Below are 26,143 nucleotides of genomic sequence, written 5' to 3'. Positions count from 1 at the left end.
ATTTATAAGAAGAAAAAAGTCAATAAGAAAAATTTGAGCTGTTTATAAAAAAAAAAAAAAGAAAAAAGAAAAAGTTAGTAAAAGATTGATAAAAAAAAAACTTTTCCTAATAATTATAGTAAAATTAGTATAAAAGAAAGAAGAACTTATTTCAAACGGTTTTTTATTTATTATTATTATTATTATTTATTTATTAATATTTATTTATCATTATTTTTAAATTAAAATGCTTAATACGTCACTTAACGTTTTTTTTTTTCAAAAAAATCGAACGCTTAATAAGGTAAAAAAAAAAAAATTTTCAAATTTTTAACGGTTTTCGAATGTTTTCAACAAAAAAAAATCATAAAACCGTTTTTTTTTTTTCTTTCGTTTGTTTATTTATTTATTTATTTAAGAGGATTAATTAATCCGATGATGTGTTATTTATTATTAAAACGTATAAAAAAAAATAAGTCAATAAAAAAAAAAAAAATTGTAAATATTAGAAATTAGGCAAGGAAAAAAGGAAAAAAAAATTTTTTTTTTTTTTTTTTCGTAATCACGCGACGCATATTATTATAAATAATTTTCACTGCAAAGTTGGCACCCCCACCTCCTTTTAAAAAAAAAATATTATTGTTGGAATATTTTTTGTTTTTTCGTGGTGGCACATCCGTACACCCCCCACCTCCACATCGCCACCTTTTAAAAACTTTCAAATATGTTTCATGTATGAAATGTGAAAATTCATTGTAAAGCTTATATATATATTTATAATAATAATAATAATGATAATAACATATCACATATTTCAAAATCATCCAACGGTTTTTTATTTTATGTGCAAATAAAAAATTATGTAAACCTAATTCTCTCTCTCTCTCTCTAACTTTCTTTCTTTCACTCTCTCTCTCTCTCTCTCTCTCTCATGTGATTTTCAAATTGATTTTACAATATAAATAAATTTTTGTAATTTTATTTTTATTTATTTTTTTTATTTTATCCTTCTCTTTTTTTTTAATAATAATAATAATATTAACATAATTAACAATAACACAATAATTTTTTTTTTTTAATTACAATGATCCAACGTGACAAATAAATAAAAGACAGATACATGATAATAATAATAATAATGATAACAATTATAAATAAAATTTCATTTTAAAAAAAAAACATAAATAAAACGCTAGCAAAAAAATTATTAATTTGTATTATTTTTTTTTTTTAATAAAAATAACATTAATAATAATAATAATAACACGGTTAAAAACATTAAACAACCAACAGTAATTTAAAACAAGATTTTAAATAATTAATATATAAATAAATAAAATTATTATTATTATTATTATTTATTATATTGAAAAAAAAAAATATGGCAAAAAAAGAAAAAAAAAATTTTAAATTTTATTTTTTATTTATTTAAATAAATTATAACAATAAATAAAAAAACAAAACAAAATCTTACGGATGCAATCTTATTTCATTTAACTACGATTTAAATATATAATTAATTAAATAATTAATTATTATTATTATTATTATTAATTCTATAATTACAGACGGATTCGTAAAATTTTATTTTTTTATTTTTATGATTGAGCTAATAATAATTTACAATATATACATTTATTTATTTTTTAATATAAACGTGATTATTTCTTATTATTATTATTATTATCATTATTTTTTTTAAATAAATAAATTAATAAAAAAACTAAATTTAAAAAGACCGAGTGATTAATATTAATTTCGTTACAAAAGCAATCAAATAAAATTTTTTTTTAATTCTTAACACCAATAACGGTGGGATGTTTGTTTTGATTTTAAATGGGAAAACAACAACAACAACAACCATAATTTTTTTTTTTTTTTACAATCATATTGATATGGCAAAAAAAAAATAATAATAATAATAAGTGCATGATAATACTCTGTTTCTGATACATATATATACATAACAAAGAAAATGAAGGTAAATATACAAAAAAAATTAAATGAAAATTTCACAAAAAAAAAAAAAAATTGAAATTTTCTTAAAGAGGTAAATTACGTAATGCTTTAATTACTTTTGTGAATTAATTTTTTTTTAATAAAAAACGTTACTTGGCGTTATTACATAATTTTTTTTGTGACGGGTACATATGTATCAAATAATGTTAATTTTTATTACTATTTTTTAACGGTTAAAATTCGTGTTTAAAATCTAAATATTAAATTAATAATAATATTTTATTATTGCTAATTAATTATTTTCCTATTTTACAACTATTTGTTTTTTTTTTTTTTTTTGTACAATCAATCATTTTAAAAATTAACAATAAATTAATAATAATAACAAATTAACAAACAAACAAACAAACAAACAAAATTTCCCATTTTTTTTTTTTTCTATCTTAAAATTCATAATTTTGTGTGTGTGAGATTAATATGGTTATTTCATTATCGCTTTTTTTTTTTTTTAAATTTTATGCCGATTCGATCGATTATAATGTTAATTTAATGTGTTAATTAATAAATGTGTGTGTGGTATAATAATAATAATAATGACTATTCTAATTAAATAAGGCTGCATGTGGATTCTGAACAATCGCTCACCGATTTTCCTTCCTTAAGAGATATTGTACTCTTGTCGCCATCACCTAAACATAAGCTCACGTCGTGACGCCTCTGAAAATTTTTAAAAATATTAAATCGGGAAAAAAAAAATTTAAAAATTTATATATAAAAGAAAAAAGAAAAGAAAATTCTCACCTTAAGCTCTGTTGCTAAACACAAAAAGGCATCTTCTATATTTGTATTTTCTTTGGCAGAAGCTTCCAAAACGCATAAAACTTCCGGTATGAATTCGCACATGGCTTCAGCTTCGGAAAATTCAACTTCACGTAAATTTTCCAAATCTGATTTATTACCTGTAATTAATCAAAAAAAAAAAAAAAACGTTTAGAAAATGCGTGTGTGTGTGTGAGAGAGAGAGAGAGAGAGAGAAAGATAAAGAAAAAATTACACACAATTAAAAAGATTTCTTTTCGTTTTCGCTACTTCAATTTTGTATCAGGTTATTATATCAGGTTATTATAAGAAGAAAGAAAGAAAGGAAAACCTTGGCAAAAAATATCAAATGAGATTAATGTGATTGAATTGATGCGTGGAATACAATTGTAATTTTATTCTATTTACAAAAATGTTTGATTTCTCTTAAACATTATAAATAATAAACAATTTCTTTTTTTTTTTTTAAAACTCACTCACCCACTAAAACTAACAATACATTTGTGGCTGCATATCTCCTCACTTCTTCTATCCACCTTTCCAAACTCAAAAATGATGATCTTTTTGTAATGTCATAAACTAAGAAAATAATAATAATACATGTAATTAATCGAAATCGATTCAAATTAATTTTTACATTTTATTCAAAAACTAACCGATTATAACTCCATTGGCTGATCTATAATAACTTTGTGTGATGGTCCTAAATCTTTCTTGACCTGCTGTGTCCCATATTTGTAACTAAAATACAAAAATAATAATAATAACATAAGAATATACTTAATTGTTTCGAAATATCCAATTCGAAATGAAAACCTTCATCGCAAAAAAAAGTTTCGATTTTGAGGAAAATTTATTTAATTAGTTAAGAAAAATTTAATTACTTTAGCAAACTATTTAGATAAAATTTACAAAAACAAGTAGTTATTTAAATTACTTAAGAATGTCAAACAAGAACATTATATGTAGAAATATTAATAGTTAATTATGTATTTTTTCAACCACAAACTCGCATAACCTGAAATTCTTGTTGCTAATAATTTTTTTTTTAAAATGAATATAATACACTTTCACTTAAAGGATTAATAAAATTGTTTAATAAAAATGTTTTTAAAAATAATAATAATTGAGTGAAAATTCTAATTATTTTATTTTATTTTTGTTTCAAATGACAATTTGTACTACATAATCACAGTATAACATCAATTTACAAAACTCATTTAATGAAAATTAAAAAAAAAAAAGATTCCCACCATTTAACAATCGATAATTTTTTTTTGAAAACATTAAGAGTTTCATTTAATACAAGTTAGAATATACTTAAAATTTTTTTTTAAAAACAACTAATGAAGAGATCAATTATGTGATAAGACACAATTTTTTTTAGAAGGCATATTGTTAAGAGAATAATTTGTATGCTTTATACATATTAATTCTTAACAGTTTTTTGTTATTCCAATATTGACCTGTGTCTGACCTCTTGTATCCGATTTTTTTACAGAAATAATTTACTCCACCCCAAATAAGAAAAAACATAACGAAAGACGTATAATTATAAAAACAAAGATGATGTTAAACGTTGAAAATCAATACGTGTACATTAGAAATGAAAATAAAAATGTTAAATAAATAATTACTTTGACTTTCTTTCCATCGACGACGACGTTCTTCATAGAAAAATCAACACCAATTGTATTTCCATGCCTTTCCACAAATGCTCCAGTTTTGAATCTTTGGACAACGCAAGTTTTTCCAGCTCCACAATCACCGATGAGCACTATTTTAAATAAAAAATCACAATAATCATCCCCCGACATTGCATTACGTCATGAGAACAACTTAAAATGGACAAATTTTGAGCTTAATAAATATTTTATACCGTTTCTACGTCTACTATTTACTAATAAACGCCATCTTAAATTAACGATATTACAACACGAAATGAACTGACAACGTTGCATTTAAAACCTCAATTCATATATTCTATTTAAGTTTAATATAAAAAAAAAATCGTCCTGTTGCCATTTCAAAATAACTTTAAAAAAAGGCGCAATAATAATTCAATACAATTTTTAACGGTATTTTTAAAAATATCAAAAAATTATCTCGCTCTGATTAATAATTCAATTTAAAAATGAAAAAAAAAACGATTGTAAGGGTAATTAAGCTTTGTTCGGTTTGTCAGTTTAAACAAAAGCATGATAAGAAAATCGGTTATTAAAATTTCTGATAAAATTTTCAAATTTAAAACTATTTTTTAATAATAACAACTATTGTAAAAAAAAATGGCGACTGAAAATAAATTAAAAACCGTTTTAAAAAAAATCTTAAAAATATTATATTTATATAAAAAAGAACACTAAATTATTTGGTGCTGAAATATATATATGTACAATATTTTTCATTATAATTACATTTTTTTTTTTTTTTAATCCTTCATGTATCATTGAACTTCATTTGTAATATTTTCATTAAATTAGTATAAATTATTAATTAAAGTTTATTTATTTTTCAAATAATTATAATATCATTTTGTATTTTTATTCTTTTCATTATTCATTATTGAAAAGAAAATTTATAAAAACTTTTTATTTAATTCTCATAATAAATTCATCAATTGAATTTGTGCATTTTTGATCCATAGTTTTTTTCTTATTGTTTTTCATTGATTTCTGTATATAAATATAGAATTAAATTTTTTTACTAGGGCCAAGAAAACACCATTTATGCACCGGTGGGATCCCTGTTCCTGTCATGTTAACTTTACAAATATTTTACCGTTTAAACAACACACTTTTATTTACATGTGTGAAGGTCAATTGTGTTCAAACACATCTTACACTCGACATGACAGCACCAGTGAAACTTGCAATGACATCTTTCCTTGATTGTTGTCTTCTGCGTGTTGTATCCTCTACCACAACAAAGAAGATTACAACCATCCATACCCATTGATGTTCTATTACAAGCCCTTCCTTGGGTACCTGATTTAAAAGTACCAAAAAAAAAAAACATATAAATTGTTATAAATGTTTGCATTTATGTAAATTTCAAGTATTTATTTTAACTTTTGTCTCACCCAAAGCTCCCACACTTAAATTAGTCACACAATAATTAGGGGATTCATCGATGTATACCAAATCGCTTGCTGTGTGTAAACGATATTGTGGATCTCGAATTTGAAGCCTTCCTCGTCTGTTAACTTTAACTTCGGTTGCTCCATCGTATTTGTCTCGAAGTAAATCTCCTGAAAAAAAAAGAAAAAAAAATTTTTTTTTTAATTAAATAAAACATCTCCACGTGTAAATTTAATATGAACTCACCGATTTCTCTGAAAGAAGCTAATTGCTGCCAACATGTTATTAAACTACAAGAACCGGAAACTCCGTGGCATTTACAAGTCACTCTTGCACTTTTAATTACTGCCTATAATTTTTAGAAATAATATAATATCTTTCTTTTGAACGAATCAATAATTAACCGATTGTTAAAATACGATCACGTAGTCATAAATTTATTATTATTATTATTATTACTACAAGGAAATTAATAAAAAAAAAAGAAAATTACCCGCCTTCCTGCTTCGTTATTGTGCAAATTCATAACCCTTTTCCCTTGTTCTTTAGTCCCTTTTTTATAATTTTTTTCTCTTTCTTTCACATCCATGAATTCTTTTGTAAATCTGACAAAATCAATTTATATATAAGAAATTTTTTCTTTTCTAAATCGAAATTTTATGGTTTAATTAAAAAAATAAATACTTGTAACCGTATTCGAGATTATCACCGCATCCACCCCATAGCCAATCCCTTTGTAAATCTTTTGGACGACCTGATCTACTACAGCTACAGGAACTTAATTGTCCATCTCTACAAGCACGAGAAATAGCATGAGCAATTCCAGCTGATGCGATTGCATGTGTAAATGCAGATTCTCTACTACCTGGAATTTATATAAGATTACATTAATACAACGAACACACGCACACACACACACACACACGTAACACTTTGAGAAAAAAAAATTATACTTTCTATTTAAAACATTCTATGTTGTTGTTATAATAATAAAGGTTAAAAGCAGCCCAGCCTCTCTTGTATCAATTTTTTAAATTATAAGACATTGAAAATAAAACAACATTCTTCATTTATATTTAACGTTTGTTTTCTTTTTTTTTTTTTTTTGTTGGCCTCATTCAAAAAAACGATGAAATATTTTTTTTTTAAAAAACATTTTTGTGTTTGTTTCTTTTTATATCCACCATTTAAATATTGACCGAAACATTTTTTAATAATAATTGAATTTTAAATATAATATATTTTTAAAACGTTGTTAAAATGTTTTATAAATTGTCAAATTTTATAAAAAGAAGCAAAATATATATTATAAAAAAAAAATAATAATAATAATAATAAAAGTACCGCCTTAAAGCCAAAAGCCGAACCGAAATCTAGCAAAGACACTCTAATATAATCTTAACGAGCACAGGTTGAATGAGTCCGTCACGATGTTTAGGTTTATGTACCTAAACACAACACGAGCCGAGGCTATATTTAAAAAAAAAAATCTAAAGATATATATATATTAAAATGACTTAAAGGCATCTTAAAGTTGTTGCTTGAAGCTGTTAATTTAGCGACTCTACGCATGACTTAAATTTCTAATTTTTTTTTTTTCTTATGTTATTTATCACACACTTAAAGAATTTTTTTTTTTTAATAAGAGTGAGGTCGAGGCGGAGCTCTATACACACACACGCACACGCACATACACACACACGCACAATTTCCAAGGCCAAAAGTCTTGAGATTGATGTATTTAAATACTTCTTCCACCAATTATTTTAACTATTTAAACTAGCCTTACAGAAACAAATACTATACTATATATATTATTTATTACCTATTGAGAAGAGGAAAATTTTTAAATAATAATAATAATAATAATAATGGAATAAAAATTTGACATTCAAATTACAAAAAAAAAAAATAAAAAAACCTTGAAAATTAAATACAAAAATTATTAAAAAACATAAAATCAAGTCATTTATTTTTTCTATAAAACAAAGTCGTAAAATTATGTTCTTCACAACCTGATCCTTTTTTTAACATATTATCTTTAATCAAGAAAATGTTTCACTGCCAAACATTGAATAAGTCATCCATCATAATCATCATCATCATCATCATCATAATAATATCATCATTATTATTTAGTTTATTCAACGAATTTTTACATGTAAATTTAAATTTAAAAAAAATTCAATTTTATTCGATTACAAATTTTTAAATTCGACAACAACATTAACAACAACAACAACAACAACATCAACAAATTTTTCATGTTTTTAAAAAAATGTAAATAATTATTTTTTATAAAAATTATTAATGAAACATTGAAACGGGAAAAAAGAGAAGGAGAAGAAGAAGAAGAAGAAGAAGAAAAAAAATGTTAAACAATACGAAACGTAATAAATTATTATGTAAAATAATAATAATAAAAACATAACCGGAACTACCTCGGTTGTAAAATCATAGAAAGAGAGAGAGAGAGAGAGAGAGAAAAAGTCTACGATGTAGAAAAATATATATATATTGGAATCAGCAATTATCCACGGAAAACAAGGGACCGTCGAGGAAACTGATTTATAGTCTCTAAAACTAATGCATCATCGTCAACAAATAATCCTGGGGAAAAAAAGAAAAAAAATTTTTTTTTTTTTTTTTTTATATTGTGTAAGGAGTGTCTAAAGGGATAAAAATAAATTATAAGCGAAACGGTTTTTTTTTTCGCTTTTCGTTGTCTTGCCTCAATTGAATTATTAAAGGGGGGTAAACCCGATGGAAAAAGAAAAAGGTACGATGGAAATGAATTTCCTTTCCAGCGAGAAAACGCTTCCAACTTTTTTTAAAAAACGAAATTGAATTTTATTTTTATCCCATCTTTCTTTTTCCCCCCTTTCCCCCCCCCCTACGCCCCACGCCAGCCTCCCTCCCCCCCCCCACATCTTGTTTGGTACGAAATGATAAGAGACAAAATCGTACATGCCTATTTCGATTTTCGGTCCGAATATCGTGAATCCTTCCAGTGTTGAACAATTCCATCTTCTATTTCTAAATTGCCACTGACATTCTGAAAGTGATGCTCTTCCACCTCTCACAACCGTCGACATGTGATCCTGATATAACTGACATAATTTCGTTTGTCCCGATGATAAACCGGGAATTTGTGAACACATAGGAGAAGATCCGACTAAATATGATATTTGAGGACTCCTCACAATTTCGACTCCTCCTTTCATCGTATTTTTATTTCTGGAATGAAAAACAATGATCACGATCATCAGGGCCGTAGGTACGTAATCAAAAAAAAAAGTTATTATTTAAACAGTATTATTATTATTATATAAACTCATCTTTGACGTCATCAAGTTACTAATTTTAAAAAACAATTAGCCATATATCGTCAAGTGATAAAAACAAATAAAATAAAGTAAAAAAATTTTAAAACTCGTGATAACAACAAACAGTCTAATATTTTCCATCATCATCATCATCATCGCAACAAATTTAAATTTTTTTTAGTAATAATAATAATTATTATTATTAAGTTATTAATTAATAAATTAAATAATAAATAAGGTAAATTTTATTAATATTTTCATTAAATTTCACGTTCGCACTCACGCACTATTTATTAACTTTTTCTTTTTTTTTTATAAATAACAATACGTAAATAATTTCCGTTATTATTATTATTATTAAAAATAGTTAATAATAATAATAATGATAAAGTCGTTTGTGAATAAATTGAATGAACAAAAAAAAAAAAAAAAGAAAATTTCAATTTAATTTTTCTTTTTTTTTTTTTTTTGTTCATTGATTATTTATCGATTTGTTAAAATTATTAATAATAATTTGCGAATCGTTAACGTTGATAATAATAATAATAATAATTGTGTAATTTTTACACGCACGCACACGCACACACGCATTAAATTTAAATTTAAATTTAATTTTTTTTTTCTCTCTTCTAGGATGTTTAAATATAATTTAACGTTTTTTTTTTTACTTTTAATAAATATTTATTATGGGAATTCTCAATATCATTTTTTACCACCTATTAATCCTTATTTATCGCTCAAACAACCACAACAACAACAACAACAACAAACACCTGTAAATTCGCAACAACTACCGTCTAAAATTATTTATCCAAATGGTTATTATGTTTTTCATAATAACACAAACGTAACTACGACGTCAACTTCGATTCGTGATAATAATAATAATGATAAAAACATGGTAAAACACGATTTTGTATTCGGTGTGAGAAAATTTAATGATGAACTTTTATTACGTACGGTAATTTATAAAAGAGTAAGTTTTTATTTATTTATTAATTTTTATTTTTTATTAAATACTTTGGGATTAATTATTTATTTATTTATTTTAAAGCAAAAAATATGGAGTAATTTCGTAACGAAAGAAATCATTTTTCCACCGCCGAAAAGTTCGTTAAATGTTGCCAACATAACTCAAATAATCGGTTACGATCGCGGATTCAACGGAACTGGAGGATTCATTAAAATACTAGAAGGCGGTGTGGGTAATAAAAACGTTACGATTAAATTTCATTCCCTTAAAAATCATCCCATTAATTTCGCACTGGAAATATTCGGATTCAAAAAATAAAAAAAAATTTTCTTACTCCCCCCATCCACCCCCATGCACCCTCCCCCCGCACGCACACGCACAAACGTATTGAAAATTAATAATAATTATTTAAATACACGATGAATTATTAAACAAAAAAAAAATGGCGTACTTTTTTATTTTATTTTTAAGTAATAATAATAATAGAAATTTACTTTCGAACGTGCGGATATAAAACACGACGGTTGAAATAGAAAATTAAAAATCATTGTCGTAATGAATAATAATAATAATAATAATAATAATAGTAATAATAATAATAATAATAATAAAATTCAAAGTAAACGACGACACATACACACATGTTTCACGGAAATATGGTTTACGACCCAGTAAAACCTATATTTATGTTTCTTATTTAACTATTACCTGTGAAAGTTTATTATCATTATTATTATTATTATTACTATTACCATTATTATTATTATTATTATTACTTTTAAAAAAAATAACTTTATGTATGTATATATACGTTCGATCCTTTTTCTAAATCGTTTCCGTCGAAATAAATTTTTTTTTTACATTTTTTTTTTTTTTTTTCAAATCACGCTTACATAATTTTTTTCAACTCTTTACCATAATAATAATAATAATAATGATGATGATGATGATGACGATGATGATGATGATGATGATGATGATGATGATGATGATGATGATGATGATGATGATGATAAAGAAATTTGTATTCACACGTTGAAAAAAAAAAAGTAACGAGTAATTAATAATTTTGTCATCTCGTATTTAAAAAAAACGTCAAATAAATAATTTAACCATTTGAAATTGTGGTATCGTTATCATTATTATCATTATTATCATCATCATTATTATTATTATTAATATTCATTCGATCTGACTTGTTTGAAAACAACTTTTTTTAATCCATCCGCACATTGAAAACCTTTTAAGTATTAATTAAAAGATTTTCTATTTTTAATACGAAAAAAAAAAAGAAAGAAAAAATTTGTGAAAATTATTATTATCATTATTATTATTATTTATTATCCGTGTGAAGAAAAAATAATAATAATAATTTGCAACTTATTAAAATTTAAATTTATCGTTTTTTTTCCACATAGTAATAATAATAATACTCGATCGTTTGTGTGGTTGTTTGTTAATAAATTAAATAAGTAATTATTATTATTATTAATTTTTTTCTGGTTATTTAATGGTCTCGTTGTAAAATTTTCAAGGTCGTTTAGAAAAGGGGAGGGTTTAGGGAGAGGGATAGGAAGAGGGAGGGAACAAAAATTCTGATAACAACAAGTAATAAATAATAAAGTTTTTCTTTAAGAAAAACCAAAAAAAAAAAAAAAATTGTTTGTCTCTTAATCCCCAGAGTTTGAAATCTCCCCGAAAAAGACAAAAAAAATTTTTCTTCGCCCCCCTTTTGTACACAATAATAATAATAATATTTGAATAAAGGTTTAAAAAAAAAAAAGTTTTAATAAATTCTTCAAACATTTATTTAGGTTCTTTTGTGTATTTTTCATTTCCGGTCTCTTTCTTTCTTTTTAATCTTTTACCTTTGCGACATTTTTTTTTCCTTTTTCCTTTTATCCTTTGATAAATATCTTTCGGGTTAATAAATAAAAAAAATCAATAAATTTGTAAATAAAAAAAAAAAAAAAAATTATTGATTGAATTTATTAATAATAAAAAAAAAATTAAACAAATAAAATTTTAGGGTTGTTTTTTTTTTTTAAAAAAAACAACCCAAAGTCATTGTTTGATAAAAAAAAAAAAAAGTAAATTACAAATTAGGGTTACATAAAGGGTTGTTGATAAGATGGGGTTGGTTAAAATAAGGGTTGAATCAACGTTTATCAATTTTTACCCACCCCCTCCCTCCACCCCGCTACTAAACCACCGGAAAAAGGTTTTTTATTTCACATTGAATTACATATTATATATACTTGATACGACTGACTTTTTTAAAAAAAAAATTAATAATAATGATGATGTTTGGTTAAATAAATTTTACTAACATCGTTTGTGTTTGTTTGTTTGTTTGTTCGTTTGGTAAATTTAATTTTAAAAAAAACGAAACGTAATAATAATAATATTAATAATTAAAATTTGTCTGAATATAATATTTTATTATAAAAAATCGATGACAAAACAATTTTTTTTTCTTATTATTATTATTATTATTTGCTGGAACTGACTGTCACTGACTGGCCTTGCAAACAACTTTAAAATCAACAACAACAACAACCAAACAATAATAACAACGAAGAGAAAATAAAAAAAAATCAAAAATATTATGTAACAAATAATCATTCGACCAAAGCCTCCTCCATATTTATTTATTTATTTATGAAATTTTTTAATAATATTTTTTATCCCCAAATGTTTATTATTATTATTATTACTATTATTATTATTATTGTATTAACGTTTTTTTTTTTTTTAAATCTAAAGTTATTTTTACAGTAAAATGTATAAATTTTACATCTTTAGCAATAAATTATTAGATTATTTAATAAAATGTTTTCCAATTCAATACTCTCGCGTTATCATTATTATCATTATTATTATTATTATTATTATTATTATTCGGAATGTAAAAAAAGAAATTAAAAACTGTCGTGAAAATATTTTTTTTTTTTTTTTGGTTGTAATCAATTTTATTGTAGTACTCGGTTGGTAATCAGGTAAAAGTGGTAACAAGACAGGTACCCGGGAACACACCCACAAAAAAAAAAAATATTCAACAGAGTAAATTTTTATAAAAAAAAAAAAAAAAAAAAAAAAAACGTGTTAATAAATTACCGTCCGAAAATTAACAAATAATAATAATAATGATGATGATGATAATAATAATAATAATAATAATAATAATTTTGTATTTTTTCTTTTGGTTGTTGTTGTTATTTTATTTAATCGTGAGTTTATACTCGAAAACGTTTTTTTTTTTTTTTTTCATGAATGGCGGCGGTTCGGGTCCCCTGAACCTGAATTTTTTAGGCTCAACACTCAAGGAAAAATTGTTGAATTATTGGTGTGTGCGTGTGCGTGTGCGTGTGTACTTCGGGACATTTTCACGCGTGTTTTTATTATTTTTTTTTTTAAATATTATTTATTACGTGTTTGTGATAAGTAGCTCATCAACTTGGGTGGGATTTTTTTTCATTTTTTTATTCCAGGATCTCGTGATTCCAGGTTTTTTTTTAATCCTTTCACCACCATCATCATTATTATTAAATCTAAAACTTTTTTTTTTAGTGCAAAAATTAATTTTTTTTTTTTAGATCGTAAAATGTCGTATAATAATACGGATTAAAATGTCAAGATAAAAAAACCTTTTTATGCCATTTTTTTTTCTTTTTTGATGGTTTGTTTATTATTAATAAAAAAAAAAAATATTTATTAACTTTGACACCCGTGATGGTTTAATTAATTACTACTACAACAACTACAACTAATACTACTACTGCTATTATATTACTAAAAAAAATTTTATAGTCATTCGACTTGGAAATTCTTTTTTAAAAAAGAAAAACGGTTGACAAGGTTACACAGCAGGCATTTTCCCAATAAAAAAAGAAAAAATTTCATATTTTAAACATTAATACAACGATAATAATTTTTTAATTATTATATAAAATCACATTTGTTTGTTTGTTTGTTTGTTTGCTCGTTTGTTCGTTCGTTTGTTCATAATTTTTTTCTCCAGGCTATTAAAAAAAATTCAACGCGATTCCTTTTGCACACGTTTTATTAAATTAAGATGCCATCTTTGATGGTATTGAAATAAATTTCCTCTTAGCCTTTTTTACACGTGCATTGCATTTAAAAACAACAACAATTATTATTATTATTATTATTATTATTATTAATATTCAAATCTTATTTATTAACGAATATTAATAATAATGAAAATTTTGATTTATTTAAAACAAAACAAAAAAAAAAAATGTCGCACTTTGTAAATTAAAAAAATTTTTTAAAAAAAAAATTATGTAATAATAATAATAATAATAAATAGTCACGTGGTGTCGGATGTGTGTGTGTGTGCGTGTGTATACCTTTATACAATATTTAATAAATATGAGTCGAGGTATAAAATAAAAAATGGTGAAATACCACCATTATACTTTCTCCAAAAAAAAAAAAACTGGTTATCTATCTATATATATACGATAACAATAAAACGTCGTATATTTTTTGGAGAAAATAATAATAATAATAATAATAATAATAATAATAATGATAATAATAATAATAATAATAATACCTGAATAATACTCTCCGACACAATAAAGGGGTGATAAAAAAAAATTTTTTTTATTGATATGATTGATAACGTTTAAAATAATTTTTTTTTTTTATAAATAATAATTGATTCGTTATCCGGTTTTTTTTTTAAGTATATACGCCGATTAAATTTAATAATAATAATAATGATGATGATGATAATAATAATAATAATAATTTTGTGAATGAATAAAAAATTTTAAATAATAATTATATATATAAATATATTAATTCAATTATAAAATTTATTTATTTTTATTTTTTTGTTCGTGTGGGTTGGACTCACGTGTACACGCACGCACACACGCACATACACACACCTCTGGATTGTTAAAAATGTTGGAATAAAAAAAAAAAAAACAATAAATATTTTTTTCTCTTTTTTTTTGTCGTCATTAGTTATTTATATGAACATTCATTCATTCATTCATTCATTTTCTAAAAAAAAACAATAATTTATATAATTTCACAACAACACAATTTTTTCTCACTGATTTTCTTAACATTTTTTTGTTTTCTTATGTTTTTATGTTTATCTAACTCTCGCGTGTTTTACTATCAACAAAAAAAATAAATAAATCTTTTGTGTGTATAACGTTAAAAAAATTTTGTTTTACTATTAATCAAAATATTGTGTTCACCGGATTTCCAATAAAAATCAACCTTATAATACAAAACGCCCATTTTATCATCATCATCATCATCATCGTGAGTATTATTATTATTATTTAAACTTAAATAAAATAAATAACAATTGTTATAATGTTAATAATAATTAAACCGAAGAAAAGTCTGTCTTTGTTATAATTAAATTTTACAATTTACCTTTGTTATTGTTATGTCAATAAATAAATAATTATCGGTGGGACGTACCTGATTTTTAATTTAAATAAAAAAATTAAATATGGCTACCTTAAATTCTTAAATTTTTTTTTTTATTATTTAAAACAGTTTCTTGTGACTTGTATTCATGTATGGGACAAAATGCGAGGTTATCGATTAAAATTTCAGGTACGGGTTCAAAAGAAATGCCGAAAAAAAAAAAAAGTTGAATATCAAATTAGTAATCGTTAATGTCTATTTATTTATTTTTTTGTTATCTCTTACGAAAGGCCCCCGCGTTGAAAAAAAAGGGGGGCCCGAATTGCACAATATTTATTTTTACATTATCAGTTAAACAAAAAAATAAATAAATAATATTTTATGTATCGTGGTTAGAAAATTAAAAAAGAAAAACTTACATCAAATTTCCCAGACGTTTAAAATCTGGAGGTACGTATGACATAATTCCAGGTATGAAAAGGAAAATAATCCACGTGAATCCATCCATTTTTTTTTTCTTCTTAATTTCTATAATTTAAAAAAAAAATCATGTTTTAATTATTATTATATTTTTTTTATTATATTATAAAAGAGTATGAGTTTAATAAAAAAAAAACAAAATGTCGTAAATTAATTTGAAATCGGCGACACAAAAAAAAAAGAAAAACAATAGGAATAAAAAAAAAAGGTGGAAAGTAATACGGTTAAGTGAGGACAAGTGAAGCAATAAACTAAAGCCAACAACAAAAGAAAGCGAATTATATAAAATACGGTTCTTGGTCCTACCTGATCAGGTATGAGAACATTTTATTTATAGTTTTTACTATTTAAAAAAAAAAAAATACAATCAACTTGTGTTCAATGACGAAAACCAACCAACCGGGGGGTGCTATTATTTAATTTTGCTTTTTTTTTTCTTAACATTCCGACTATTTGTCGATGAACTTGAGAGAGAGAGAGAGAGAGAACCGACCGATGCCTCCTTTGTTCTTGATGAGTGAGGGTGGCAGTGATTAATCAGGTATTCAGGTTCATCTGGTTTTTTTTTTTCAACATTCTTCCGATTTTTCTTACTCGTTTAAGATTTTCTTTTGATAACCTTCACATTGTCCGCTAATTAGCTCTGTTTATATTTTTACAAGTTTTTTAAATTGCTTCTCTCTCTCTCTCTCTCTCTCTCGCCATTTTTTTATTAAAAAAATTTTATTCGCGTTTCATATTCCACAAAAAAAAAAATTGATTTTTTTTAAACTACGGATGGGTGAAAACCTTAAAAGTTTTTAAGAAGCCCCAACAATGTTGATACGATATCTATAGAAACCCGCCATATCTTTTTAAATTTTAAATGGCGATTATTTAAAAAAAAAAAAAAAAAATTGAACCAATCCGATTCTGACGAGATCGAATCAGGTAGCTACACTTATTTTTTACCATCCATAAAAGAAAAAAAATATATATGTACGCACATACACACATATTCTTTTATTATTTTAGAACCCCGAGGCAAGTTATATACCTTTACCAATAAATTATCGATCGTGATTTGGTCAGTTTTTGACGGTTGCACACACGCACACACACACATACCGGATGTTGTTAATGCCAACATGATTCCTTTTTCTTTAAAAATAATATTTCCCTTTTATCTTTCTCCCCCCTTCCCGTTAATTCGCAATTGTGATAGTAGGTCATCAATCAATCATTTGAAAATTATTGAAGAGAGAGAGGGGGGGGAGGAGATTGTAAATGAATTATCATAATTATGAGAGTTAATTTAAGTTTTTACGATCTTTATCTAAAAGAACTAAACATGAAGGAAAAACGGTCAAAAAGAATTTTATTGATTTTGTTTAATCATTTAAAAAATTTAACAACACAACAATTTTATTAGACTCCTTATCAAGATGGATCCCCATAAAAATCTTATACAAATTAATTTTAAATTTAAAGGTCAAATTTACGATTTCTCGTATTTATTTTACACCTCTCTCTCTCTCTCTCTCTAATACTCATCCGAGTATCTGAAAGGTTAAAGGATGAAAATTATTGGATTTGAAAACATTTGGAAAATTATTTTTTGTTAAAAATTGTTTGTGCTGTTGCTGCTGTTGTAAATGTCGACGATAAAGTTAAATTTTTTAATAATAATTAAAATAAAAAAGATTTTAAATATATATACATGTGGAAAACAGTGGGAAGCCATTGTAGAACCTTTCTAAAGAAAACCACAAGGTCACTCACTCACTCACTACAGTCTTAACCGATTCAACACTTATAATTTCTTTCTTTCTTTCTTTCTTTATTACAGGTTTAATAATTCAGGTATTACAATGGAACCATGACTTTTACAAAAATAAAATATTTTGAATTTATTAAAAAAAAAAAATTGATCAATTGTTTAAATTATTGATTGAGATGTGATTTTTTTTTTTTTTTTTGAACTGAATAAAGAGAAATAAATTTTAAAATTTTCCCTCTGTGAAATGATTAATAATCAGGTTTTAAGGTTTTTTTTTTTTTATATAAGAGAAATATATGAAGCTTTTAAAGTCTAATGATGCCCACCTGCAGTTACAAAAAAAAAACCTGTTTCGCCAAATGGTACCCAAAGTTATGCAGTTCAGACAATCACATAAGTAAAGGGAAAAAAAAAAAAAAAGTTGTTTTGTACCTTACGTCCTTCCTTACTCCCGCACCAGGTGGTAAAAAAAAATCCTGCACAATATCGATGATACACATCCATTATTATTATTATTATTATTACTTAAGGATTTATTACGAAGAGAACAAAAGTTTATTAGAATAATACTTTTTTTTTTTTTTTTTTTTTTATAAATTTACCGCTCGAAAATTCTTCTTCTTTCGGAAGGTTTTCCTTTCGAAATGGTTCATCGCAAATCGGTCCAATTAGAACCGGTTGACTGAAACCAACTCTTTTTACTTCATCAATCACCCTCCTTTTCCTTTTTTTCTATTGTGTGTACCCTATTGGTAACCTCTTTCGAAAAATACGAACACGTTTTTACAAAAATAAACCAGAACCGAAATAAGGTTTTACCCTATTTTTTTTTTTTCCACGTCAAAATTCACGCATTATAAAAACGAAAAAAAATTGTATCCTTTCACACACAAATTTGACGGTTTGTTGTAATTGACCGTGTGTACCTGAAATGAAACGACCGACGACGACCAACAAGTTCGTTAAATTCCAAAAAAAAAAAAAAGAAAAAAACCACCGAGTGATTATAAGATGTAAAGGGAAAAATCAAAGGTATAAATGATAAGTAAATCGAAGGTAGAGAGAGGTTCAGGTATAATAAATAACAAGGTTCATAATGGATATAGAAAAAAAAAAATGGGGATTCGGGATGATACTCAAACAAGTTAAACTTCCTTGAATTCCCCCCCCTCCCCTTCCTTCCCCACCTCCTCTCCTATTCGGGCTCATTTTGATTATATAGAAATAAAAAAAAAAAAAAAAAATTAAACCAAATAGGTATCGTAGGCACGCGCGTGTGTGTGCGTGTCACTGACGACTTTCTAACCGCCGATCATTTATATTTATTCTTAAATATCCGATACTATTTTTTTTTATTAAACTTTACTCCATTTTTATTATTTTTAACCAAAAAAAAAAAAAATTCACACGAAAAAATTTTATAACCGTTGAAATGTTTCCCTCTCTCTCTCTCTCTCGCGAAAATTAACCGTTTTTCTTTCTTTCTTTCGAAATTTAACGGCTTTTAAAAACTAATATAAAGTAAAAATTAAATTTTTTGTTTTTGTGTACCTTAAAGGGATTTTCACATAAATTATAGTTTTTCTATTTAAAAAAAAAAAAAAAGTACCTTAAAAAAATTATTAACAAAAAAATATTATTAAAAAAAAAATGTATTTAATTATTTATATATATATAAACAATTATTTATTTACCTGATAATAATTTTTTTAGCAAAATAAAAAAGGTTTCAACCTATTAATTTAATTAATAAATTAATAACATCATTTTTTTCAATTGAATTCCAATTAAATTTAATATAATTATTTATTGTCATTTTAACACTTTAAATAAATTTTAATTTATATATATTTTAAATAATAATAATAATAATAATAAATAAATCACTTTAAATAAATAAATAAAAAACATTTAAAGAAAAAAACTTTTTTTTTGTTTTGTTTGTATATAGTTAAATAAAAGTGTTGGAACCAGCGTCATAAACAAGACTGGAGCTCGATTCCAGCTCTCGTTTGGCTCATGCGTTCCTCCAGCACAGACCATCTTTCTCTCATTGGCTTATGTAATTCATTAACCTCTTTCTCGATTCTCATTGGTTACAACAATATTAATTAATTAGTTTTTTTTTTTAGTTTTTTGATTACCTTTTTGAATATCTAGTCTTTGAATGGTTTTTTCAACTATTCCTCCTCGTCGTCCTAGTAGTATTGGAAAAAGGTGCTACCGTGAAATGATTTACCGTCATTAATACCGGTTCTGTTACCGATAACCATTTGATGATTTTCTTATTATTGGTTTGAGGTCATTGACCTTTTATAAATATTTTTTTGTTCTAAAATAAATAACTTAAGGGTGAAAGCCTAAACAATTACTTTCTTAAAAAAAAAAAAACCTTAAATGTTTGTTTGTTTGTCTGTTTGTTTTTTTATTAATTAACAATCAAATCTTATCAATAAAATAAATAAGTTATTAAATAAAAATTACTGATAACGCTACACTTAATGCATGAATGATTGAATGATTGAATTGATTTTCAATTATCATTCACGTGATTTTTTAGATAATTTTTAATTGAATTATATTATTATTATTTCTCCTTTTGTTACTCCTCCTTTCCCCCCCTCCTCCTCCTCCTCCTTCTCCTGCTCCTGCTCCTGCTGCTGTTGCTGTTACTGACCTCAAAGAGTTTAAAAAAAAAAAAACTTAATAAAAATAATGAGAAAGAAATAAAGAAAGAAAGAAAATGATCATTTATTACAAAAAGATGAAAGAAATTAATAATAAAAGGAATTTTCAGTCCATTTTGTTATCATTATTATTATTATTATTATTATTTTCTCGAATCCTTTTATATTTTTCCTTTTTTATTTCTTTCTCCCTTTTATACAAAACAAATAACAAATTATGTATTAAATTTTTACGCATCGTTCAACATCAAAGAATTCAAAAAAAGCTTTTGATTACCCAAAATGGTAGACGGGGAAAAAAGGAAAAAAAAAAAAAACTTAAATAAGCTTTCCTTGCAAATTTTCCGACCTTTTGAACTCGAATGTCTAAACCATTTGGCCATGTCATAACCTTTTACGATATAAAGTCAAAACTATTATTTGAATTTTTGTTTGAATTTCATGATAACTTTTAAACAAAATTTTTTTTTTTTTTCTAAGGGAAGTTGAAGTTCTGGTGACTTTAATTATTATTATTATTATTATTATTATTAGATTTTTTTAATTAAGGGATGCAAAAAAATTATGTTAACTTTTGGCTTATTTATTTATTTGATCGATTAAAAAAAAAATTTTTTTATTCATGTCGTCATTTTAACATTTTTTATGATACAATACAACTTGCTTTGATTTAGGGGTACCTACGACGAAAGGAAATGATTCCATACCGTGGCAAGCAGCTCCAAAGGCGCCATCTTTTCTTACGGCAATGACGGCTCCGAAAAATTTTGGATATTTTTTAGCGATTCTGTCGATTGCTTTTTGTGCAGCATCTTCAGGAAGTACTCCTTTTTTCATTTCTTCTACGACGTAAAATGATGGAAGAAATCTCATCATTATGTCACCATCTCCAGTGGCTGCCGCTGCTCCGATTTCGGAATCGGCATACGATCCGGAACCTGGAATTGGGCTGTCGCCAACTCGACCAGGTACTTTAAATTTAGCACCGTTTGTAGAAGTACCAGATGCGACTTTGAGTCTCGAATCTACGGCTATCACTCCAATCGTATCGTGGCCATCTATTGTTGCATTATATCTGTTCACCGAAGATACCGACATGCGAGGCGTGTAGGGTCCACAACTTTTTGTCGGATCCGGTGAAACATTAAGCCTGTAATTTGGTTGACAATTATTTTTTAACCAATCTTCGTGTAATTGTTTTGAATATTCAGTTTGTAAATTTTCTTCTGGAAAATTCATGTTCACGGCGAAATTCGTGGCAGCTTCGCCTACCAGCAAACTGTGCTTGGTAGTTTCGAGTACTTTTTTGGCTACTCCTATGGCATTTTTTACTCTTTTTAAACCGGCAACGGCTCCAACGTTCATCGTGTCTCCGTCCATGATCATTGAATCGAGTGTGGTTTCCCCATTTTCATCAGGACTTCCTCCGTATCCGACAGTAAAATCGCATTGGAGGTACTCGCAAGAGGAACATCCGGCTTCGACTGCATCGAGAGCCGATCCTCCATTGTCTAACACGTCCCAAGCTTCTTTTGCAGCTTCCATAAATTTCCATGTCGTGACGACAACTGGAGTACCGACATCAACTTCAATTATTTCACTACGAACGGCTATGAAAAATGTTAACGAACTCCATATTAAAAAAAAAATTGTTTTTTCAAACATTTTTATTTTTGTCAAGTTCTTATCCTGAGATAATTTAATTCACTTATTAAATGATAACGAACTCGATTAACTCTTATAAACTTGGCAAAAAGTCATCTGGTGGGTACATTATTAAATAACTTATAATCACATATCATTCAGATAAGTGAAGTGGTAATTATTTATTAATAATAATAATAATAATAATAATAATAATAATAATAATACTCACTTTATTTATTTACAAGAAAAAAATTCATTTAATTAAAAACAAATTATCATTGAAAACAGTACATATCACGTAATTAAACGTTAATAGCATTTGCGGCAAAATATTGAACTAACAAGCTTTTAGTTACGTAAAATCGCTAATAGATGGCACTGACGTTCAAAAAAAATAAAGTCCAAATAAAAACTATTTAAAATCGTTCGAACCATGTTGAAAACACACTTCATAAATTTTTTTTTTTTTTTTTTTTCATAAAAAATTTATTAAATAAGTAAAAATTATGCATGCATATATGTGGAATACGTATTTAAATTTCAAATGTATCGAAAGAATTCAAAAACATAATTTTAATTTTCAAAAGTTGGCTTAACTGTTAAATATGATAATGGTTATTATTACATAAGTAAAATTATTGGTTATAAAATTTAAATGTTACTTTTACTATTATATATATATATTCTCTTAACAAATGATAAAATTTAACAATATAAATATATATAACATCATAGATTTAATATCACACAATTAACTTTTTAAAAAAAATAAATTTTAGCATTGGAAATTCCATTTTGTGTTGATTACACTTTATTATTATTATTATTATTTATAATAAGTTAAATAACAGAAAATTAGATAAGATAAGCAAAGTTCATAGATAAAAAAAACCTGACTGAAAGTAAAATAGATAAGGCATGATGACAAGTTAAAATAATTCAATATATATATATATATATATATATATATATATATATATAAATTTAATAAATGTATATATAGAATACGAAAACAATTATTTATAAAATTAATAATGATAATAATATATTAAAATAAATAAATAATCCGAATAATAAATAAAAAAAATTTTGTGATTTTCGCGGGTAGAAAACTAAAGACAATCAATACCCGAAGAATGTTAGAATAAGTTACGAAACGTATTAACCAATCATGTTTCGTTATCAGAAAAATGTTTAAGTGCAACGCTGTCAAGCGATCGCAGCGCCACAACCACGAGCTCACGAAATTGCATTCAGTACTCGTGAGACCAAAGTTAAGTGATGTAGTGTCGTTATAATAATATTTTCGTACATCGATTTTGTTTTTGTTTCGATTTTCTTTTTCTTCTTGTTTTTTTTTTTTTTATATATATATATATTTCGTAATAATCAGCTATGTTAGTCGAACGTAAAAGTTATGGATGAAAGTCAAATATATACAGAAATTCCATTGTCGTTGGTAACAAGACGTTTACATCGTCCTCAATTCGATATAGAATCCGACTATCATCCGACGGCCATATATCAAGAATCTCAAACTCACGTCAGTTGCCTTTATCCAGAAATATTAGCTTTGATATTCAGTTATTTAGACGTTAGAGATAAGGGAAGGGCAGCTCAAGTATGCGTTGCGTGGAGAGATGCCGCTTATCACAAATCCGTTTGGCGGGGAGTCGAAGCCAAACTTCATTTGAGACGTGCCAATCCATCGCTTTTTTCTTCTCTCGTACGAAGAGGGATACGTAGAGTTCAAGTCCTTTCGTTGAAAAGAAGTTTGCGAGATGTTGTTCAGGGTATACCCAATTTGGATTCATTAAACCTGAGCGGTTGTTATAACGTTACGGACATCGGTCTCTCTCATGCTTTCGTGACGACGTTGCCCACCCTCACGGAACTGAATTTATCCTTGTGTAAACAAGTAACCGATACGAGTTTAGGAAGGATCGCTCAATATTTAACTAATTTAGAAGTTTTAGAATTGGGGGGATGTTGTAACGTAACAAATACCGGCCTTTTACTCGTCGGTTGGGGACTTAAAAAACTCAAACGTTTAAATCTCCGATCGTGCTGGCACATAAGCGACCAAGGTATTAGTCACCTGGCGGGACCCAATCCCGACGTTGGAGACGGAAATCCCGCTTTGGAATATTTAGGATTACAAGACTGCCAAAGGTTGTCGGATGAAGCTCTTCGTCACGTATCCGTTGGACTCACCGGACTCAAAAGTATAAACCTGAGCTTTTGCGTGAGCATAACGGACAGCGGACTCAAATACCTTGCCAAAATGACGTCTCTCAGAGAATTAAATTTAAGGGCTTGCGACAACATATCCGACTTGGGAATGGCGTATCTCGCCGAAGGCGGTTCCCGGATCTCATCTTTAGACGTGTCATTCTGTGATAAAATCGGAGATCAAGCTCTTTTACACGTATCACAGGGATTATTTCATTTGAAAAGTTTATCATTAAACGCTTGCAACATATCCGACGACGGAATAGTCCGCATAGCAATCACCCTACACGATTTGGAAACTTTAAACATCGGGCAGTGTTGGAAGATAACCGACAGAGGAGTGCACACGATAGTGGATTCTTTAAAACATTTGAGATGCATTGATTTATACGGTTGTTCGAAAATCACTACCGTTGGACTGGAAAGAATCATGAAGTTACCACAATTGACTACCTTGAATCTTGGATTGTGGCACGTCAGATGAAACGACGAGTTCCGAGGTGATGATGAAAAGCCTCGGTACCTAAATTTAACGACATGCTACGACTACGAAATACCAAGGTACGAAATAAATGTTTGCTCTTTCCCCCCAAAAAGCCATTTTCCACAATAATTTTTTACACCGTCACACGCGCACACACACACACACACACACGCACCCGCACTTCCAGCAAAGCATAAAAAAAATTTTATTTTCATTTAAATAATAAACCACTTGAGCAATCTTTTGTGGAAAAAGAAAAAAAGAAAATTTCTCCTCGTTTTTTTTTTTTTACTGGAAAGTAATTAAAAAAAAAATTGTTCTGATCTTGTTTTGATATTAGAGAGAGAAATTTTAAAACTATTTTCTCGTTATTATTATTATTATTATCATTTCATAGTTCTGGTTTTAAATACCTTATTGCTACTTTTTTTTTTTATGTATGAAAATAATGGATCATGTTTATTGAAATGTTATTAATTTTTTTTTTAAATCACTTTTGTTTTTATTTATTTTTTTTTTTTTTTTTATGGTCGATCCATAAATTTTGTTCAGAATTATTATTTATTAAATGTAATGACGACAAGGTATTATCGAATCCCCGTTTTTTGCGTCATTTTTAAGGTACGACCCCTCGACCGTGAGTTTGAAATTTTTCTATTCTTGAGAATAAAAACCATCAAACAACCCTACCCACCCACCCTCTCTAGAATTTCGTACGTTCCATAAATTTTCTTCTGGAATTTTTTTTTTTTTTTTATTCTTTTCCCCTTGGAGTATAATGTGACCTTTTTCATTTTCCCTCTTCCCCCCTTTTTTTTTTCATTTCACTGAAGAAAAAAAAAAGGAAAGAAAGAAAATTTATTTTATCGAATTAAGAAAATTTCTTTAATTTGTTGTTGTGGGGGTTGGGGTGGAGTGTGGAGGGTTGGAGTTGTTTTTATTTATTTTCGTAAAATTTTACCGATTAAATAATTTTGCGTTAATGTTTTTACTGTTACGATAGGTATCCTTTTTTTAGAATTACGGTACCTGTTTTTCGTGGGGTCAATTTAATCCGCAAAAGGTGGAGGAGTTAATGTGTGACAAAATCAAATATAGGTGAATCTGTTGTATGCAACATCATATCAATTCGGCACAACTCGTTAAACTCCCTCCCCACCCCTCCCCATTTTTTTATGTCTCTAGGTCGATATATATAGGAGGTTTTTCTTTTTTTTTTTTTTTTAAATAAAAAAAACTTAATAGTCATGATTTAGCCTTAAGGGAACCTGTCTCTATGTAAAATATTTTCAAGGCT

At 26.2% G+C, this 26,143-nt stretch overlaps 4 protein-coding genes across 4 annotated transcripts; 1 reads left to right on the top strand and 3 right to left on the bottom strand.

Annotated features, from left to right (window-relative positions):
• Positions 1 to 2,544: 2,544 nt before the first annotated feature.
• Positions 2,545 to 4,574, bottom strand: Phum_PHUM038310 (GTP-binding nuclear protein RAN1, putative; the record flags this gene model as incomplete). Its single annotated transcript, XM_002423080.1, has 5 exons — positions 2,545 to 2,655; positions 2,740 to 2,897; positions 3,238 to 3,336; positions 3,414 to 3,498; positions 4,395 to 4,574. 5 exons carry the CDS (start codon positions 4,572 to 4,574, stop codon positions 2,545 to 2,547), a joined length of 633 nt encoding a protein of 210 aa, XP_002423125.1.
• Positions 4,575 to 5,553: 979 nt separating this feature from the next.
• Phum_PHUM038300 (protein Wnt-5B precursor, putative) lies at positions 5,554 to 9,100 on the bottom strand (the record flags this gene model as incomplete). Its single annotated transcript, XM_002423079.1, has 6 exons — positions 5,554 to 5,741; positions 5,837 to 6,004; positions 6,081 to 6,183; positions 6,328 to 6,439; positions 6,519 to 6,695; positions 8,802 to 9,100. The coding sequence occupies 6 exons, from the start codon at positions 9,098 to 9,100 to the stop codon at positions 5,554 to 5,556; spliced, it is 1,047 nt and encodes a 348-aa protein (XP_002423124.1).
• A 12,016-nt stretch (positions 9,101 to 21,116) lies between these two features.
• Phum_PHUM038290 (N, putative) lies at positions 21,117 to 22,285 on the bottom strand (the record flags this gene model as incomplete). The annotated part of the gene is made up of 2 exons (XM_002423078.1): positions 21,117 to 22,113; positions 22,269 to 22,285. The coding sequence occupies 2 exons, from the start codon at positions 22,283 to 22,285 to the stop codon at positions 21,117 to 21,119; spliced, it is 1,014 nt and encodes a 337-aa protein (XP_002423123.1).
• A 1,035-nt stretch (positions 22,286 to 23,320) lies between these two features.
• On the top strand, positions 23,321 to 24,846 carry Phum_PHUM038280 (fbxl14, putative; the record flags this gene model as incomplete). The annotated part of the gene is made up of 2 exons (XM_002423077.1): positions 23,321 to 23,392; positions 23,533 to 24,846. The coding sequence occupies 2 exons, from the start codon at positions 23,321 to 23,323 to the stop codon at positions 24,844 to 24,846; spliced, it is 1,386 nt and encodes a 461-aa protein (XP_002423122.1).
• Between the last annotated feature and the right edge of the window lie 1,297 nt (positions 24,847 to 26,143).

This window comes from Pediculus humanus, genomic scaffold (genome assembly GCF_000006295.1).
Source record: "Pediculus humanus corporis 1103172107384 genomic scaffold, whole genome shotgun sequence".
Lineage (NCBI taxonomy): Eukaryota > Metazoa > Arthropoda > Insecta > Psocodea > Pediculidae > Pediculus > Pediculus humanus.
This window is presented reverse-complemented; position numbering and strand designations above follow the sequence as displayed.